General features: G+C 47.1%; 1 protein-coding gene across 5 annotated transcripts in view; it reads right to left on the reverse strand.

Annotated features, from left to right (window-relative positions):
• WASHC2C (WASH complex subunit 2C) overlaps positions 1-12,034 on the reverse strand; it is a 57,146-nt gene extending 45,112 nt beyond the window's left edge. For all 5 annotated transcript variants that reach the window (XM_074999886.1, XM_074999889.1, XM_074999887.1 and 2 more), the window contains exons 1-7: positions 11,884-12,034; positions 10,735-10,899; positions 7,000-7,065; positions 3,855-4,028; positions 3,104-3,197; positions 2,651-2,709; positions 1,567-1,620 (exon numbers count right to left, since the gene is read on the reverse strand). In XM_074999886.1, the coding sequence (XP_074855987.1) occupies positions 1,567-1,620; positions 2,651-2,709; positions 3,104-3,197; positions 3,855-4,028; positions 7,000-7,065; positions 10,735-10,899; positions 11,884-11,976 (705 nt within the window). In that variant the 5' untranslated portion in view covers positions 11,977-12,034. The remainder of the gene's footprint in view (positions 1-1,566; positions 1,621-2,650; positions 2,710-3,103; positions 3,198-3,854; positions 4,029-6,999; positions 7,066-10,734; positions 10,900-11,883) is intronic.
• Between the last annotated feature and the right edge of the window lie 7,572 nt (positions 12,035-19,606).

The following is a 19,606-nucleotide window of genomic DNA, read 5'->3' on the forward strand; positions in this document are numbered from 1 at the left end:
GACTGGGACTTTTCAGTCTGGAAAAGAGGCGATTGAGGGGTGATATGATAGAGGTATATAAAATCATGAATGGTGTGGAGAAAGTGAATACAGAAAAGTTATTTACCTTTTCCCATAATACAAGAACTAGGGGACACCAAATGAAATTGATGGGTAGTAGGTTCTAAACTAATAAAAGGAAATTTTTCTTCACACAGCGCACAGTCAACCTGTGGAACTCCTTGCCGGAGGAGGCTGTGAAGGCCACGACTCTATTACGGTTTAAAAAAGAGCTCGATAAATTTTTGCAGGTTAGGTCCATAAATGGCTATTAGCCAGGGGTAAAGTATGGTGCCCTAGCCTTCAGAACAAGGGTAGGAGATGGATGGCAGGAGATAAATCACTTGATCATTGTCTTCTGCTCTCCTTCTCTGGGGCACCTGGCATTGGCCACTGTCGGCAGACGGGATACTGGGCTGCATGGACCTTTGGTCTGACCCAGTATGGCCGTTCTTATGACTGTGGGAAACTTGGCCACCCCCATGATAAGTGGCTGTCCAGCTAAAGAAAATCAAGCCAGACTACGGATGTTGCAGGAAAAGAGAGGTTCAATTTGTATTGCAAAGATGACATGATTTGTGGTATAACCTAGAATTTCAATATATCCTAGCTCCTCTCCCTTGCACATTTATGACACAAAGAGCATATCATAGAATCCTAGTCCCAGGCCAGAAGGGACTAGACTAGGAGTCAGCAACCTGTGGCTCCGGAGGCAGACGCCACTTAAATGGAACTCATTTATTTAAAAATAAATTCTGTTTAAGTGGCAGCAGCTCTGGAGCTGCTGAGCAGTCAAGAGCAGCAGGGGAGGGAGCCCAGAAGTGAAAGTCAGCTGGGCAGGGAGCCACCCCACCAGAGTGGAAGTCAGCTGGCAGGAGGGGTGGGGGGGAAGGGCAGCTGAGCCTGCCCCTGCCGAAGCTGCGCAGCCTGCCGAGGAGGAGGCAGCGCCAAGCAACAGGGGGAAGGCCATGGCAGAACCATGCACTGAGGTGAGTCAATGCTAGGGGTGGAGAGGAGATTGGGCTCTGAGGAATTAAGCCTGGGAGTTTTGCGGGGTGGGGGTGGGGAGGTTGGGGCTCAGAGGGGCTAAGCCTGGGGATGGGCTTTGCGGGATGTGGGGTAAAGCCTGGAGACTGAGGGCAGATTTGGAGGCTGAGGCAGGTAAAGCTTAGAGACAGGGGTAACAACTTTCTAACTGCTACAAATAATCATACGCATGCCTGTGCTGTTATTAAAAGAGGGGTGATCAAAAGTGCAATTTGATGTTATTTACTAAGGACTGTTTCCTATGCACATGCATTGCGGCTCTTGAAGCATTGACTTTGTAACTGAATTTGAAAAAGTGGCTGTTCATCCTATTACAGTTGCAGACCCCTGGACTAGAGTGATCCTCTACCCTTGCCTGTGAAACACAAGTGACAGAACTGCCCCAAGTCATTCTCAGAGCAGGTCAGTGAGAAAAAAAAAAAACACCCAATCTTGATTTAGGAAGTCAGACAGCCTTTTGTTCCATTCCAGAGTACTTGCCTGTACTTGCTTTTGGTCATCTTCACTTGGGTTTCCAAACACATCATCTGATTCCTAGAATTCAAAACTGAGTTGATAAATACAGACAAGCCGCACAGACACGCTACAGACCTAAGATAGGATGCTTCAAATTCCCTGCCAGCAGAATTTCTGAATGCCGAAACACCCCAGTGCACCTGTTCAGCTTGTTTTCTGTCACTGAACCCAGCCATTGAATAACTAATTACCGGAGCGCAGAGGCCACGGCCAAGATTTTTTTAAGGCTTTGTTTTAAATAAAAAGGTTGGTGTTTTGTTAAGCATTTTAATATGACTCGGAAAGAAATATCAAAAGTCTTATGAAGTGCTGAAAGCAAAAAACTTTTCAGCAGAGGTCAGCAAGCTTCTACTCATCAGAATACAGCTTGTACATGTACTGTACAGCATACAGACACAGCTCAGCTGATACAGAAGATGTGAAACAGTTAATGTAAAAACCACCAGCTGTGGGTCACCATAACCGATGGCACCAAGCAGGTTTACAGAGCAATCAGCCATCTGTCCCCAAACTGGATTACTGCATGCACCTGTGGCACGTTGGAAGCCACCAGAACGGCTAATATTACGCGAGGTCCCAGAAAGTGATTACAGCAACAATACTGCAGCCAGACACATATCACACAATATAGGCTGCAAAACTAGAGCTAGTATCTCTTAGTTGCTCTGTTGAAAAGCTTTAGTTTCAGGAAAAATTACTGCACAACAGCAACGTGAAATATTGGTCTACAACTGTAAGAATAAGATGCATGGTCCTTCAGTGATGGAGTAGAAAATATTCTAAATAATAAAGTCATCATATAATCAACACCACCCAGTCTCTTTGCAAAAAGTTACTTGTACTTTCACAGCACTAGGAGCTCTAAGCTCTGAGCAGAACTCCACCGTGATAAGTGCTGTACAAAGAGAACAGATAGCCAGCTGTGATTAGAGCCCTGCAAGCCCACGGATATACACTTTACATCCACAGCTCATTTCTGCTGATATGGGTGCGGCTGCGGATACAAATTTTGTAACTGTGCAGGGCTCTAGTTATCTTCCCCTCTTACCTCTTCATCTTTTTCTTCACTGTCAACTACACTCCCACGATCGCTGTCTACTGACCCTTCTGTTCAAAAACGACAAACAGAGAAGAGCTCTGAGTTCAGAAAGAACACTGACACCTGCAGCCATCCAGCCTCCCAATCACAGACATCTGATCCACAGCACTGTGCAACGGAGGAATTGGTTTGAAAAATGCAGGCTGAGATAATCCCTTCACTCCATGCCCACAAGCGTCAGACCTTGTAAGCCCTGAGCACTGCCACTTTAAGCTTGGCCAATTCACTAGAACATTTAGTTCTTAGGAGGTAGCAATATGGGCAACTGCACCAATTGGTGGGAGTGCACCAGCCCCCAAAACCGCCACCACACAACGTAATCAGAGCCATTCAGTTCAACACGAACTAAAGCAATAAGCTGGAGCTAATTTCAATGGAAATAAAACCAACATCTGCACTTACCTTCACTAGAGAAATCCCCCAGTCCCACATCATCACGTTCCATGAACAGCTGGGAGCCAATTAAATAAGGTAAAGGCCTATCAATGTAGAGATCCTGGAAAGAGACAACAAGGGTGGGGGTTTTGATAGTGGATGCCATACAGAAGACACATTCTATGGTTCCTATTATAAAACAAGAGTGCAGTACTGTTTTGAAAGAACCCACCACTATGGAGACCGTGACTCACCATGTTATTCCCAGGACAACTTTACTTTTCAACTCAGGTGTTGAATAATGCTTGGGAAGAGTGGAAAAATACAAGCACTATGTTGGAGTTCTGGGTCTAGGACTGACAGTCAGGGCTGTTATTCATTGGTCCGCTGGAGACCGTTTAATTGATACAGACCATGGTCTCAGAACTCCATAAAGAAGGGGCCCAAAAAAAGTGTTCATATCCCTCAGGACCGTCTCCCCACACAAAGTTCAATTTGTGCCTCCCAAATGCATCCACACAGTCCAAGGGGGTAGTTTGTATCAGACACTGAGAAATCCACAAGTGCAGAGTACCGTGGTCAGCTGTAAGACACAGAAGCTCGCTACACACAGCCAACACGCAGCACTTCAGCCCCAATCAACGAACCTGATTCTGATGCTGTTTGTATGAGTTTTACACCAGCATAACCAAGGTGGCTGGTATGGCTCCCCACTTGCACTGCTGAAGCTTAGTTCACGTACAACCCCAACATGCCCCACGAAGGCCGGTTTCTTTACCTTTGGCTCTAATATTAGTTCTACCCTTTCATTAGTTTCTTCCTCTTCAGACTCTGAATTGCCTGCTTTGATATCCAGCTGTTCAAATGCACTGTCCAGCACTTGCAACCCATAGTTCACTGCTTCCTGGATTTTAGGAATCAGATCTGCTTCTTTTTGCTCCCGGGTTTTCTCCTGTAAGTAATAGAATGACAGTATTTCATTGAAATTTTAGTCAAAGCCATCTTCACAGTCATACATAACTGCAAGCATGTAGATCCAATCAGCATTATGAGCTCATTCACAACAATCTTCAGGACCAGATGGTATTCACCCAAGGGTGCTGAAAGAACTCAAATGTGAAATTGCAGAACTATTAACGGTGGTTTATAACCTATCCTTTAAATCAGCTTCAGTGCCCAATGATTGGAAGATGGCTAATATAACACCAATATTTAAAAAGGGCTCTAAAGGAGACCCTAGCAATTACAGACCGGTAAGTCTAACGTCAGTACTGGGCAAATGAGTAGAAACAATAGTAAAGAATAAAATTGTCAGACATGTAGAAGAACGTGATTTGTTGAGCAAAAATCAACATGGTTTCTGTACAGGGAAGTCGTGTCTTACTAATCTATTAGAGTTCTTTGAAGGTGTTAACAAGCATGCGGATGGGGGGATCCAGTAGACATAGTATACTTAGATTTCCAGAAAGTCTTTGACATGGTCCCTCACCAAAGGCTCTTATGTAAATTAGGTGGTCATGGGATAGGAGGAAAGATCCTTTCATGGACTGGGAACTGGTTAAAAGACAGGAAACAAAGGGTAGGAATAAATGGTAAGTTTTCACAATGGAAGGGGGTAACTAGTGGCGTTCCCCCAGGGTCAGTCCTGGGACCAATCTTGTTCAACTTATTCATCAATGATCTAGAGAAAGGGGTAAGCAGTGAGGTGGCAAAGTTTGCAGTTGACACCAAACTGTTCAGGATAGTCAAAACCAAAGCAGAATGTGAAGAACTTCAAAAAGATCTCAGCAAACTGAGTGACTGGGCAGAAAATGGCAAATGAAATTTAATGTGGGTAAGTGTAAGGTAATGCACATTGGGAAAAACAACCCCAATTATATACACACAATATGATGGGGGCAAATTTAGCAACAACAGATCAGGAAAGGGATTTTGAAATTACAGTGGATAGTTCTCTGAAAACATCCACACAGTGTGCAGCGGCAGTCAGTAAAGCAAATAGGATGTTAGGAACAATTAAAAAAGGGATAGAAAATAAGATGAAGAATATCTTACTTCCCCTATATAAAACCATGGTATGCCCACATCTTGAGTACTGCGTGCAAATGTGGTCTCCTCACCTCAAAAAAGATATATTGGCATTAGAAAAAGGTTCAGAAAAGGGCAACTAAAATGATTTAAGGGTTTGGAACGGGTCGCATATGAGGAGAGGCTAGAGAGACTGGGACTTTTCAGTCTAGAAAAGAGGAGACTGAGGGGCGATATGATAGAGGTATATAAAATCATGAATGGTGTGGAGAAAGTGAATACAGAGAAGTTATTTACTTGTTCCCATAATATAAGAACTAGAGGACACCAAATGAAATTAATGGGTAGCAGGTTCAAAACTAATAAAAGAAAGTTCTTCTTCACACAGCACACAGTCAACCCGTGGAACTCCTTACCAGAGGACGCTGTGAAGGCCAGGACTCGAACAGAGTTTAAAAAAAGAGCTCGATAAATGTTTGGAGGTTAGGTCCATAGATGGCTATTAGCAAGGGGTAAGGTATGGTGCCTAGCCTTTTGTCGAAGGCGGGAGATGGATGGCAGGAGACAAATCGCTTGATCATTGTCTTCGGTTCACCTCCTCTGGGGCACCTGGCATTGGCTACTGTCAGCAGACAGGATACTGGGCTAGATGGACCTTTGGTCTGACCCAGTATGGCCGTTCTTATTCTGGCAGCATAGGGGTAGGCCCCCCTTGATGGTGAGGTCCTAGGTTCAAAATGGCAGTGAGACTGAGGTCACATCTACACTAACCAGAAGATCGATCCGCTGAGGGTTGCTCTTCCAGAGTTAGATTTTGCATGTCCCTGCATGTAGGGATGTGTGAAATCGACCTATCAAGCGTCGGCAGCTGACCCCTTTACTCCTCGCTATCACAAAGAGTAAGGGAGATCAATGGGAGAAACTCTCCCATCGACCTCTCTCAGCGAGGATGGCCTGGTGAGTCGATTTCAGAGAGGGCGATTCTAGCTAGAATTGCATATTTGAAATCAACTTATTTCCCTAGCATAGACCTGGCCTGTAAATAGCTGTATTTCAACAGAGCTGTCACACTACAGTTAAAGCGACATCAGCACCATCCGAGGTAAGCTTAAAACTCACATTATTCATCTGTTCCTCAGAGCTTAAAAGCCATTTTAACAATCTCAAAATACACTTCAAAGCAAAAAGATCTGTTGTATTTAATTACCCAACGTAGAAAAGATTTCCTAGCTTTGCACCATTGGAGGTCTAGTCACACCTCCAGGATTTGGAAAGACTGCTTTGCTCCTAGGCACCTTTGAAATCACGGCACCTGTCAGGGATGGTCTAATTCAGGCGTGTCCAACCTGCGGCCTGCGGGCCACATGCAGCCCTGGACAGCTAGTAATGCGGCCCCACAAGATCATAAACTTTTAACATTATTACGTGATTTATATACGTTAACTATATTATATATTTTATATGCGCCCCAAGACAATTCCCCTGCACTCAATGCGGCCCAGGCAAGCCAAAAGGTTGGACACCCATGGTCTAATTGATGCTTGGCCCACCCATGAGTCCTGGGGACTGGACTCAATGACCTCGCAAGGTTCCTTCCAATACTAGGAGGATACCAAAACCATTTTATGAATGAAAAGCTAGCATTTAAGCTTGGCTAATTAGAAAAGGCAAGACACTGGGCTCGAGGGGCCACTGATGGGTTACGATGTACCAGTAGTCCTCAACAGCGCTCCTGGAGTTCTTACTGTTGAGAGAAGTCAGCCAACAGGTAGAGTCTTGCAAGAGGAACATAAAGAAGGTTCAGCCACTAAGTTGCAAGTGCCTGATGGAAAAAAAGTTGTGTTCCGACAGCTCCAAATACACTATCAGGACTTGTAATAACATAAACCGCCTACCTGTTCTGCTTTGTCTCCTGCTTCAGTTTTGGGAATAGGTTCTTCCACTTCTTCATCATATACTCTCTATGGATTCAAGAGACTTGATTCAAATAAACGTAACGTGCTGCTGCATATGGTGAACACACACACACTGTCCACAAGGTACAAAAAAAGGCATTAACATACTGAATCTCTCAATTCCCACTACGTTTTTAGGAAACGGCCAAACAATGTGATCATTTCAATTGGAGAGATTCAGCACGATGCTATTTTGGAACCATCTTCAATGCACTTAATCACATGCATTAATTAGCATAATTTGAAGGTCAGGCTTTTTTCCTAGCTTCGTAGAAAATATCTCCTACTTCTAGAGAGCCTTTCATAGGAGGATATCAACATCATTTTATGAATAGTGTTGGACTGTTCCAAAAACTGGTCACTTGACAGTTCAACATCACACAAATGATCACATTTGTAAAGCACTCAGTTATTAGACATCAACAAAAGAATAAGAGGCTTAGCCTTAGGCCTGGTCTACACAAGGGCAGAAAGTCAATCACAGGTATGCAATTCTAGCTCTGCCATTAGTGCAACTACAACTGATGTATCAGAATTGACTTTCTGCCCTAGTGGAGACTGGGGTTTTTCGGACTCGCGCTGATGTCCCTCACTCCATGCAACAGCATGAAGCACCAGGGTTAATGGCTGAGCCCAGAGAGACCAATTTTGCCAATTCGAACCACAGAGGACTGATTGCGGAGTACTGAACACACAGTAAGCACAGACATACCCTTGGATACATTTGTTCACAATTAGAAAAAACTGATTTACTTTAACTCAGAGAAATGCAAAACACACAAGAAGGTGAAGTTGCAAAAAGAAGGAATGACCCTTTTCTGCCAATGTCAGCTTCCGGTTAAAAGCGAACAGGGTTCAAGACTGGTCAATGACAAAATAAAAAAAATTAAAGGTAAATCTTCTCTCTCTGTGTTGGAAAAGGAGGCTTATGACTGAACTTTCCTCTCCATCCCACACTCTTCTGAAGCAATTTCTGCACGTTTGTAGTTGTTTTAGACTGTAAACTCTTTGGGACAAAGGCTGCATTTTTACAAAGCACGTGAAATACGTTAACCAATATGTATCTTGATGGACCGGTTTTCAAACAACGTTACATCCCACATACATATGCTTGTTCAGAAGACCCTAGCCAATTCCCAACTTCAAATAAATCACCTTCCTCCCCTAACAGGTGGCATTAGCATACCCTAAGGTGAATGATCAACACACACAGGCTTGCCAACCAATGTCATCAAGATGCAATCAGAAAGGCAGGTTGCTGCCTCATCAGAGAACTCATGCTGGACTATTTGACCCCAGTCAATCCACCAGCTTGCCAAACTGAGCTACGAGCACCTGGTAAGACAGTAAACCAGTTTAAGTAACTGGTGCACTGAAAGTTAGGAGAAAGTGGCCTCCAATTTCAAGTCACTTCAATTTATGGTATCCAATAACAACAACAAGACCTTGAGTCTCCACCCCTCAGCCCTGCCCAAAGACCCTGATAGTGATAAACCAACTTTGCTTCATGAAAGCCAGGTACACTCCACGTACCACGTTTATCAAGGCAAAACATCTGCTGGTGTGCAGAACAATTCAGAATGCCCAAAGAAATCAAAGCCATTCATTCTGGCAACACACACATTCCATTTACAAGTGAGCAAACGCCACCTTTTTCACACCCAACTTCTTAGTGTGCTGAAACACAGATTTCACAGCCGCAAGCACCAACACACTCACCGCCAGTCAATATACACGATAACCAGCAATAACTACAGACAACTGTCTTCAAACAATCAGTTTTATATTTCACTGTTCCTGCTTTTACATCACAACCGGGCCTGGCTTCCCAAACATCCTGTGAAGCCGCCCCAACTATGAATACTAGAGCTGCAATACTTGCAAGGGCACTGCAGGCCTATCATACAGAATTCATCAAGCAATTCCAATAAGGCTGTTTTACTGATGTTCATTGTGAAGTCCACATTAGAGGGTAGTGCAGGAACCCCGGGTTCTATTCCCAGATCTGCCAGGTATTGTATTTGCTTAGATCTGACATGTGGGGCAGGTATTTGCCACAATGAGGGGAAGACGGGGTATCTGGAGGGGTTCACTAAAGAATGGGCCGCTGGTCATGGCACTACTCCTTTTCCCCTCTAACATGCCCCCTCCCAGCCCAACCCTCAGAGCCCGCAAGCCCCTGACACTTACCCCACCAAGTGCCTCCCTGAAGTCACAGAAACAAGAGCCCTTGCCTTCTGCAAGACCATATATGCAACCCATCACTCCCAAAGGAACCTGAGGCCTTGAGGGCTGTCCCTGTCTGCTCCCAGGGGCCCCTTCTTCCCCCACCCTGTCCCCAACTTTCACCCTTGCAGCTGGTGAGCCTTGGGCTCACAATGTCAAGAGGAAGAGAAGCCTCAGCCAGGTTGGGAGACTCGGATCCTGGAGCACACAAGGCTCAACATGCTTTCAGGTATCTAAAAGGGTGTTACAAGGAGGAAGGACAAAACTTGTTCTTTTTGGCCTCTGGAGGATAGAAAAAGAGGCCGTGGACTTAAAACTGCAGCAAGGGAGGTTTAGGTTGGACATTAGGAAAATGTTCCAAACTGTCAGGGTGGTCAAACAGTGGCATAAATTGCCTGGGGAGGTTGTGGAATCTCCATCGCTGGAGATATTTAAGAACAGGTTAGATAGATATCTGTCAGGGATGGTTTAGACAGTAATTGGTCCTGCCATTGAGGCAGGGGGCTGGACTCCATGGCCTCTCGAGATCCCTTCCAGTCCTAGTATTCTACAATATGCCTGAGCAGTACCTGGATGTCAGACTAGCAGGGCTCCGGCATCCACCTCCCCTAAGTATAGACAGCTGCATGTGCCTACTGGTGCCGGTACCGCCATGCAGGCGCACAAGCTGTTAGTTGTAACGTGCCAGGGTTTTGATTCTGCCCCGCCCCCACCACATCTTACAAATGCATTCTTCCCCCCTCCTTTTTCCAGAGGTCTGACAACCCCACCCTAACACTCCCTCACAATCCCCCTGGGATTCATGATGCACAATTTGGGACATACTGGCTTAGTGGAACCAAATGCTCATATTAACACTGTCCCTATGAACAGCATATTGAGAGATACATTCACATAGGTGACCCTCACAAAAAACCCTGCAGTGCTTCGCAGCTGAGACTGTGGAGCATCTCCAAGACTACCACATACAGCATTTATAACAGGCCTGAACAAGACATTAAAAATACACTGTGGTGAGAACAACCCTTGTTATGGGCTACATCAGCCAGCCACTCTCACAGGAAGGAGGCAGTGACCCAGAAGTAGATCATGAGGAGATGCCCTTTATGTGAGCACTAAGCAGCTATTTCAAAACCAGAATAAGACCCTAGTTGCCAGGACCCAGCAGGTACCAGGGCAAGGGAGGGAGCTGCCCAACTGCTGTATCACTAGTTTAAAGAAACAAGAAACAATTCTAAATTATGCCAAAAATTAGGGTAGTGATTTCTGAACAGACAAGACCACCATTATTCCACCAGTTGTTACAGGATGGCCAAATAAAAGTGAACAACAGTGACCCAGAAATCCTCCCTTTTAACATACTTTAAATTATATGGACTTTCTTCCAGCGTAACCAATTTTATATCAACATATGGGCCATCTAAGCCTGTTACATTCTGGTGCACTCACATTTTCAATGAACTGTGTGTTGGACAGCATAAGGAAGTCATTGAAGACGTTGTGTAGGCGACAGTCTATGGCTTTTGTTTCATGAATCAGTCCATCTACTTGCTTTTTAATTTCATGTGTTCTGGAGATGGTCTGCTGGGAAAACTCTTGCAGAAAATGAAGAAGCTATTTACAAACACAGAAAAGACCAGAGCTTACTTTGAGCTAATTCTGATGACAATAAAAAGGCCACAAAACAAGGGCTTGGTTATTTAGGGAATGGAATTAAAAACAAGGAATTGACTAAAAGATACTTTAAACCAGAAATCTCCAGACCGAAGCTACTAGTACCCCAAATGTTGTGAGTGGTGCTATAATTCCAGGTGGACTCAGAGCCACCAGGGGAAATATGGGCAAAGCCCAGGACAGCACCTGCCCACAGCATCGTTCTGGGCGTGCGGCCAAACGGGGCAATTTCTGCAGGTAATTGATGCTCAATCGGCAGGAGGGGAACAAAGTCACAGAAGGGACTAGGGTGGGTAGGATGACGAGGGAGATGGGAAAGTCTAACGTTCTCCCCACATCTGCAGGGTGCCCCCTCCCAATCCACAAAGCAGGGGAACCGTACCGCAGGGGACGGGGTGCCCAGCTCCCCCACATTAGCACCCTACTGCCACGTTGGGCGCCCAGCACCGAGGGGGCAGGGGGAGGTTCCGATGCCACCCACTGAAACACACCCCTCACCACCGACAGCTGACCAAGGGCGCCCCCGACCAGTTTGTACGTGACACCTCCCCCCAAGCCCACCCGACTCCTGCAGCGAGCTTCGGGGGGCCCAGCTGGCCCCGCCTCTGAGCCCCCCACCACACACGCCCCACTGCTCCCAACTGCCCCGCCCCGCGGGAGGGGAGCCCGGCAGGAGGGCACAGCCTGCTGCCCAGGGGCGTGCGGAGAAACCCCCGCGGCACGGACCTCCGAGCCCCTGTACGCGGGGCGGGGCGGGGCGGGGCGGGGCGGGCCGGGGGCTCCGGGAGAGGCTCAGCCAAGCTTACGGGAGAGGCTGTCTGGGACTCGCCTCCCCCCACAGCCCCTCCGGCGTCAGCCCCAGACATCAGCTACCCGCCCCCCCTTCGCCTTAGCCCCCGGGGGCCAGCCCCGCCCGCAGCGCACCCCGGCGTCCGCAGCCAGCGACCAGCTCTGGCTGCCCTTGCGGATCTCGTCCAGGGCCCAGGCCCGCTCCCACACCGGCTCCGCGGGCTCCATGGCGGCGCGGCGCGGCCCGGCCGGCGTCAGCTGAGCGCGCTCACGTGACCGCCCCACTTCACACGTGGCTCGGCCGCGGCCCCGGCGTCCGGACACGGGGGGGGCGGTCCTTCAACTCAGCCCCGCCCCCGGGCCACTGCTCCGCCTATCACTGGGCACGGTCTCCGGGCCCCGCCCCCTGGGTCATTGCCCCGCCCCCTCCCTGACCCCTTCCTCCCCGAGCCCCGCCCCCGTCACTGACACTCCCCTCCCGGCCCCGGGCCCCGCCCCCGGCCCATTGCCCCGCCCCTTCCCGACCACAGCCTTTACATCTCCCTCACTGACCGCACCTTCGGTGTCACCCCACTTCAGCTCTACCCTTACAAATCACACTGAGAGCCCTGGCCACACCCCCAGCTTGGTGCCCTCTTGTGCACCCCAAAACCTGCATCCCTGACCCCCACCCCAGGGCCCACACCCCCACTTAGAGCCTCATCCGACCAGCATCCCAACCCTGCGCCCCAGTCGAGAGCCCCCTCCCACACACCAAACCTCCCTTCTGCCCCTTCCCGGGGCCCACACCCCCAATTAGAGCCTCAGCCCTCCCCTACCCCAACCCCCTGTCCCAGCTGAGACAGAGTCAGTGGGCAGGGGGAAACTGAGCCACAGAGGGAGGGTGAATGTAATCAGCAGGGAGGGGGAGGGAGGGCAGAGAAGGGGCAGGGACTAGGGTGCTTTAGGTACAAGGAGAAGTTGGCAACCCTACAGCCATCCCTGTCATGGGGGGTTACTGTCTGTCCGCAAGTATTGGGGGTAGGTCTCCGTGTTCATCTGTATCTGCAAAACCAGCAAGAAGTCCTGTGTCACCTTACAGACTAACAGATTCATTGGAGCAGAAGCTTTGGTGGGCAAAGACCCACTGATGCATCTGACAAAGTGGGCCTTTGTTCATAAAATCTTACGCTCCAATAAATCTGTTAGTCCATGAGGGCCACAAGACTTCTTGCTCTTGCTACAGCCTGCAAACTACCATCAAGGATCTCCCACCAGGGCTCTTTCTCCTTACACACCTCAGCCCTTCCACAGCTCTCTCATCCCACTACAGCAATGGTTCTCAAACCTTTTGGTCCCCACCCCACAAAAACCTTTCCGCCGACCACCCATGATGACAACATTAATTTGCTTATCTCTGAATGCCCTGATAATAAATTATTCATATTAGGTTTCTGGAGCATACAACATAAATACACAGCTATAACATAAGGGAGCACATATTTAGATCTTATTGCGTGGACTAAGTTTACTAAATTTTATTTTAAATGAAGTATTAATTTATGTTCAAAACAAAAGGCTTCAACAGGGAGAGGGAAAGCTCAGTGGTTTGAGAAATAGCCACTAAACCCAGGGTTGTGAGCTCAGTTGTTGAGGAGACCATTTAGGGGTCTGGGGCAAATAGATTGAAAAAAAAATCTGTCTGGGATGGTGCTTGGTCCTGCCAAGAGGACAAGGGAGTGGATTTGAAGACCTCCCAAGGTTCCTTCCAGCTCTAGGAGATGTGCGTGTGTCCACATGTTCTTTTTTAACATTGTCTTTTATTTGTGGGAATGTGGGGCCTTTTTTGGGTCAGGGCTCCCTGACCTACTGAAAAATCAGTCAAGGTCCACACAAAGACAAAATACCCCCAATCCTTACTGATGTGGCCCCTGACTGATGCAATTCATTCTCTCCGTGCTCCAGACCTGTAGTGGGTGGAGGGAGAGGGAGAACCAAGGTTCAGAGCTTTCCACAGACCAGATTAACTATTCTGGGGTCCAGGGGCTAGTAGATTTAGTGCCCCCCCAGTCTCTGGGGTGGTGCTGAAATAAAGGGTTCACTGTGTTGGAGAGGGCTGCTGGGGAGCAGAATAGTGATGGAGGTGCAGGGTCTGGGTGGGAGGTGAGGCGGAAGAGGAGGTGAGGGTGCAGGAATGGCCTGGGGGTGGGGATCTGGCCAGGAAATAAGGCGCAGAAGTGTGCTGGGGGTAGGGGTCAGGCCAGGAGATTAGATGGAGGGAAGGACTCGGGGTGTGGGATGCGAGTGGGAAGGAGGACGCAGAAAGGGACTGAGGGTGAGGGTCTGGGTGGGCGCTGGGGTGCAGGAGAGCTCTAGGGACAGGGTCTGGGTGGGGGGATGAATGCGGGTGTGGAGTCTTGGCATAAGGGGGGTGCTTACCTAGCCCCACACTCCCTGGAACCTCCCCTTGCTACTTGCATTGGCCAGCCAAAGGGAGCAGCAGGGAAAGCCCCCCACAAGCAGTTTCCAGCACTGTTGTTGCCCAGCTGTGTGAGGAAGAGAAGCAGCATGTGGAGATGCTTTCCCCCCACTATGAGCCAGATCTGGTCCACAAGGGTGGGGCTTTCCCTCCACTGCACACGCAGCAGGAAGCTGGCACCGGTGCTTCGACCTTGGGCAGGAGGGGGTGGCCCAGGGCTGGAGCGCCAGGACAAGCTCCCTGCGGCAGGTAAGGCAAGCCCAGAGACTGTGGCCCACTTGCAAGGTGGTCATGGACCACAAGTGATCGGTGGACAGCAGTTTGAGAACCACGGCACTAGAGGGACACAGGTGCAGCCAATTGTTCAAGCACCAGGCGGGTGTGCAGGTGGACCAGACAGCTACAGTGTTGTTAATGACAGCGGGACAGGGCCCTGTTTAGCAGGGAGATGCACAGAATCCTTGTGGATAGGCCTTACTTGGTGTCCTGCAGTCCATCATCACCACCTTATCCCCAGGACAAGATCGTCCACTGTGGCTCACAGCATGTCCATTTTCATCTCCAAACCCCCAACCTCAGAGTGAAGAAGGACTCTCATTGATCCTTATGGCCTTTGCACCCGACCACAGTAGACTCATGTCCTGTGTGATCCAGCCACTAGGTGGGGATGTTCAACACACATTGAACAAGGTCATCCCGCTGCAGTCCAGGAGTCCAAGCCTGACAATGCTTCTATATCCGTAGGGGGCCTACCACATTCACAGCCCATTTTCGTCAATTTCATGAAGCTAGTTGGTGTATTATACATACTACTAATAATAAATTAAATGACCCAAATCCTCCTGCCCTTGCTCTGCTCTTGCACGGACCTTTCATCAGGGAAAACTCCCACTGATTTCAGTAGAGATTAGACTTCAGCAAGGATTTGATGCAGTTAAAAAATACATCATAGCAACAATAAGAATCTCTATTGCTCAGGACTCTGGCAGTGACTCCAAGGTTTGTGACACCAGTTGAGGGCACAGTGACTTTTTTTTTCTTTGCTTCTGTTTCCTATGCCTTCAGATAGAATTTATTCCAAGTGGTCACTGAAAACAAAGAGACACACACCACAACTTCTCCTTGAGGCTAATGTACCACACGTCTTTGATTATGGGTGAACTGACAGGAAAGGAAATGACAATCAGAGCTTCTACTTTTGCGGTTATTAACTGGGTAACTTGAGGCTCATATGGTCCATTTGTAGCAGTCTGAATTCCATCGAGGTTGTCTACAGCAGGACCACCAAAGGTTATGGAAGAAAATAAAGACCCATAGAGACCCATCGTTCCTCTGTCATTTAAGTTTCAGGCATTTCTGGGATTCTGAATGTGTTTAAACTATAAAATATACTCCACAGAAACCTCCGGGAAGGTACCCACTGTTGATTTAAAAGGGATTACTCACTCTCTTGAGGTCCTTTGCTGGACTGGGGCCATAGGAACTTCTTAGGGCAAAGTGAGCAACGAGAAGTCCTGTGGCACCTTATGGACAAAAAGATATTTTGGAGCATGAGCTTTTGTGGGCAAAGACACGCTTCATCAGATGCAAACGGGGCGGGGGGGGGAGTTCACTGTGGTGTTGAAAGAGTGGGGGATCTCAATAAAAGGGAGGGCCAGAGCTGACAAGGTCTATTCAGTCAAGGTGGAAATGGCCCATTATCAGTAGTATGTATCAAAAAATGGAAAAAGGAAAAAACAAGTCAGCTCAGTCAGCAGGGGATGTGGCCCATTGTCAGAGTCTAATGTGGAGATGTTAACACCCAGGGCAGAGAAGCTGCTTTTGCAAGGGGCCAGCCACTCGCAGTCTCTGTGTGATCTTTGGTTGATGGAGTCAAATTTGCAAGTAAATTGTAGCTCAGAGACTTCTCTCTCCATTTGATTTTGGAAATTTCTTTGTTTTAGAACTGCCACCCTTAAATCTGTTATTGAGTGTCTAGGGAGACTGAAGTGCTCTCCCACAGGTTTTTGTACGTCACTCTTCCTGATGTCTGATTTATGTCCATTTATTCGTTTACGTAAAGACTGTCCAGTTTGGCCAATGTAAATTGCTGTGGGGCATTGCTGGCACATGATGGCATATATTATATCAGTAGATGTGCAGGTAAAGGAGCCCCTGATGGTGTAGTTGATGTTAAGTCCTGTGATGATATCACTGGTGTAGATATGTGAGCAGAGTTGGCAGCGAGGTTTGTTGCAGCAATTGGTTCTGGGTTTAGAATTACTGTGTTGTGATCTAGTAACAGAGAGTAAGCCATGCTAGTCTATACACTATCAAAACAAAAAGCAGCCAAGTAGCACTTTAAAGACTAGCAAAATGGTTTATTAGGTGAGCTTTCATGGGACAGACCCACTTCTTCAGACCACAGCCAGACCAGAACAGACTCAATATTTAAGACACAGAGAACCAAAAACAGTAAGCAAGGAGGACAAATCAGAAAAAGATAATCAAGGTGAGCAAATCAGAGAGTGGAGGGGAGCGGGGGAAGATCAAGAATTAGATTGAGCCAAGTATGCAGACGAGCCTCTATAGTGACTCAGAAAGTTCCCATCACGATTTAAACCATGTGTAAATGTCAGTTCGTCCACTTCTCTTTCTAAAACGGAGCGATAATGTCTCTTCAGTAACACACATACCTTGAGGTCATTGACAGAATGCCTCATTCCATTAAAACGTTGACTAACTGGTTTGTGGATCTGGAGTGTTTTCCTCCTGTTCTCTCCTACAGACAACCTCCCAACCTCATGAGGATCCTTACTAACAACCACAGTCTATACCCCAGGAACACCAGTCCTGGAACCTTTCCCTGCAACAAAGCCTGCTGCCAGCTTTGTCCACATATCTTCTCTGGAAATACCATCACTGGACCTAACCAGGTTACTCACAGAATCACGGGCACTTTCTCATGCTCCTCTACTAACATCATATATGCCATCATGTGCCAACAATGCCCAGGTGCTTTGTATATTGGACAGACTTCTAACTCCCTTAGACAAAGGGTCAACGGGCACAAAACAGACATCAAAACACTCCAGATCCACAAACCAGTTAGTCAACATTTTAATGGAATGGGGCATTCTGTCAATGACCTCAAGGTATGTGGGTTACTGAAGAGACATTATCGCTCCGTTTTAGAAAGAGAAGTGGATGAACTGACATTTATATTCAAATTTGGAACGTTAACACATGGTTTAAATCGTGATGGGAACTTTCTGAGTCACTATAGGGGCTGGTCTGCATACTTGACTCAATCTAATTCTTGGTCTTCCCCCCACCCCTCCACTCTCTGATTTGCTCACCTTGATTATCTTTTTCTGATTTGTCCTCCTTGCTTACTGTTTTTGGTTCTCTGTGTCTTAAATATTGAGTCTGTTCTGGTCTGGATATGGTCTGAGGAAGTGGGTCTGTCCCACGAAAGCTCACCTAATAAACTATTTTGCTAGTCTTTAAAGTGCTACTTGACTGCTTTTTGTGTTGTGATCTATAGTTGCTGGTGAAAATTTGTTTAAGGTTGGCAGGCTGTCTGGGGTGAGGACAAAGTGACACTTAGTGGACTAATGTCACCTTGGCTCGAAACTTGTCTTGAACCATAACAGAACAAAGAATTCTCATAGGCTGTTTATACAGCAGAAAGTGCAAGCTAGATGGAGTGGCAAATTATTTCACAATAATATTTTGCACATACAAGAATGCAAAGCTAAACAGATGGGGTTGATTGCAGATCATTCTCACAGGCTCTCCTACATTAAGTAAACTGGATAGCTGTCTCTGGTAAGTTCAGTTCATCTCCACGCCCACTCAGTATGGTCCTGAGCCAATGAGATCTGTGTCAGTCTCTGCACCTGCAGAGAACCTCATTAACACCAGTACAGAATTGGAGCCTATATTTGTTATGTACTTACTGAACAACAGTATCATCCCTTTGCCAAGTAACAGAGAGTAAGCCGTGCTAGTCTATACACTATCAAAACAAAAAGCAGTCAAGTAGCACTTTAAAGACTAGCAAAATAGTTTATTAGGTGAGCTTTCGTGGGACAGACCCACTTCTTCAGATGGGTCTGGATCCCTTTGCCAAGTATCTGTGGATTTGGGAGCATTGCTGTCCGCTTTCTATTTGAGAAGAAATCAGCCCTGTCCTCTTCAGGATACGCTTTTCAAAAAAAAAAAAATTGATGCTTGGTGCAGTGGTTCATTCCAAAGGCACAAAGAGTAAAAAACTGCTAACGCAGTGGGCCAACCTCATGCAAGCCAAAGCCAAAAGCAGAGCTTTTGAACCATGTCCACTGCCTGCCACTGCGTTAGTTGTGGACAGAGCTTTCAGAAGGTCAACCCAAAGGCCTCTCTCTGTTTTATTTGGGACTGTGTATTCTGTTGCATCATGCAAAAAGAAGCAATAACACGGACTATCACCCGTCTGCCTAATATCATGATCAACAGAGAAATTCACAATGACATAAGTTGGGGGTTTTATTTGACCCCATATGTCATGGGCAAGTAAATCTTGATTAGACTACAGCAGTTTTAAATATGCCCATGGACCAGGACTCACTCGACTCATCACTATTCTTTATATGCCCAGATGACTGCAGGAAAAATAGTTTAAAGTGGCAATGGACAGGCTAGCTATTTCCTTTTCGTTATGTATAAAACATATTCCAGGCTAGTAAGGATCTTCATGGAACCTAAAACCTAGAGTATACCATCTTCTTGTCCTGATTTCAAGTGGAAGACTTCAAAATGTTTGTTACCATCAAGACTCCCAATCCAGTGCCTACTTTGTTGACTCACCATTACCCTCCTGAGCTACAACTGTCTTGGTTCTGTCTGCTCTCGATCACAAGTACTCCTATCAGTGTAAAACCATAGGGAACCATTGCCTGGAACCTGTTGTGTCTAGAATAAAAGAAGAGTTACATATTTTAGAAGAATCTGTTAAAGAGAGTATCAGATTATTACTTTGTAGCAAAAGCTAACATTGTATGCAGGGGAAATAATACATTGCGCTTCCACAACAGCTCAATCTTTAATTACACTTCACAAGACCCCTAAAGGGTTTATAAGTAACTATCAGGGAGGGACTTGTCCAAGGTTACACAGGAAGTCAGTGTCAGAGCCAGGAAAAGAACCCCAATATTCTGATGGTCTGTCCCAGGCACTTTTCCTTACTTCATTAAAGAAACAAACTCCAAGCAATGATGTCTCATCTGAAATCTCTAGAATCGCTGACACACAGCCGTAGGACTCACACCCAGCCTTTGGGGTAAGGAGAGCAAGGCAGTTGCCTTGGGTCAGGCACCATCAGGTCCATGTGCTCCACTGATCACCAGCTGGGCCTCGCAGTCAGTGTACTTCCTGGAGCCC

The sequence above is a fragment of the Carettochelys insculpta genome, chromosome 7 (assembly GCF_033958435.1).
Source record: "Carettochelys insculpta isolate YL-2023 chromosome 7, ASM3395843v1, whole genome shotgun sequence".
Lineage (NCBI taxonomy): Eukaryota > Metazoa > Chordata > Testudines > Carettochelyidae > Carettochelys > Carettochelys insculpta.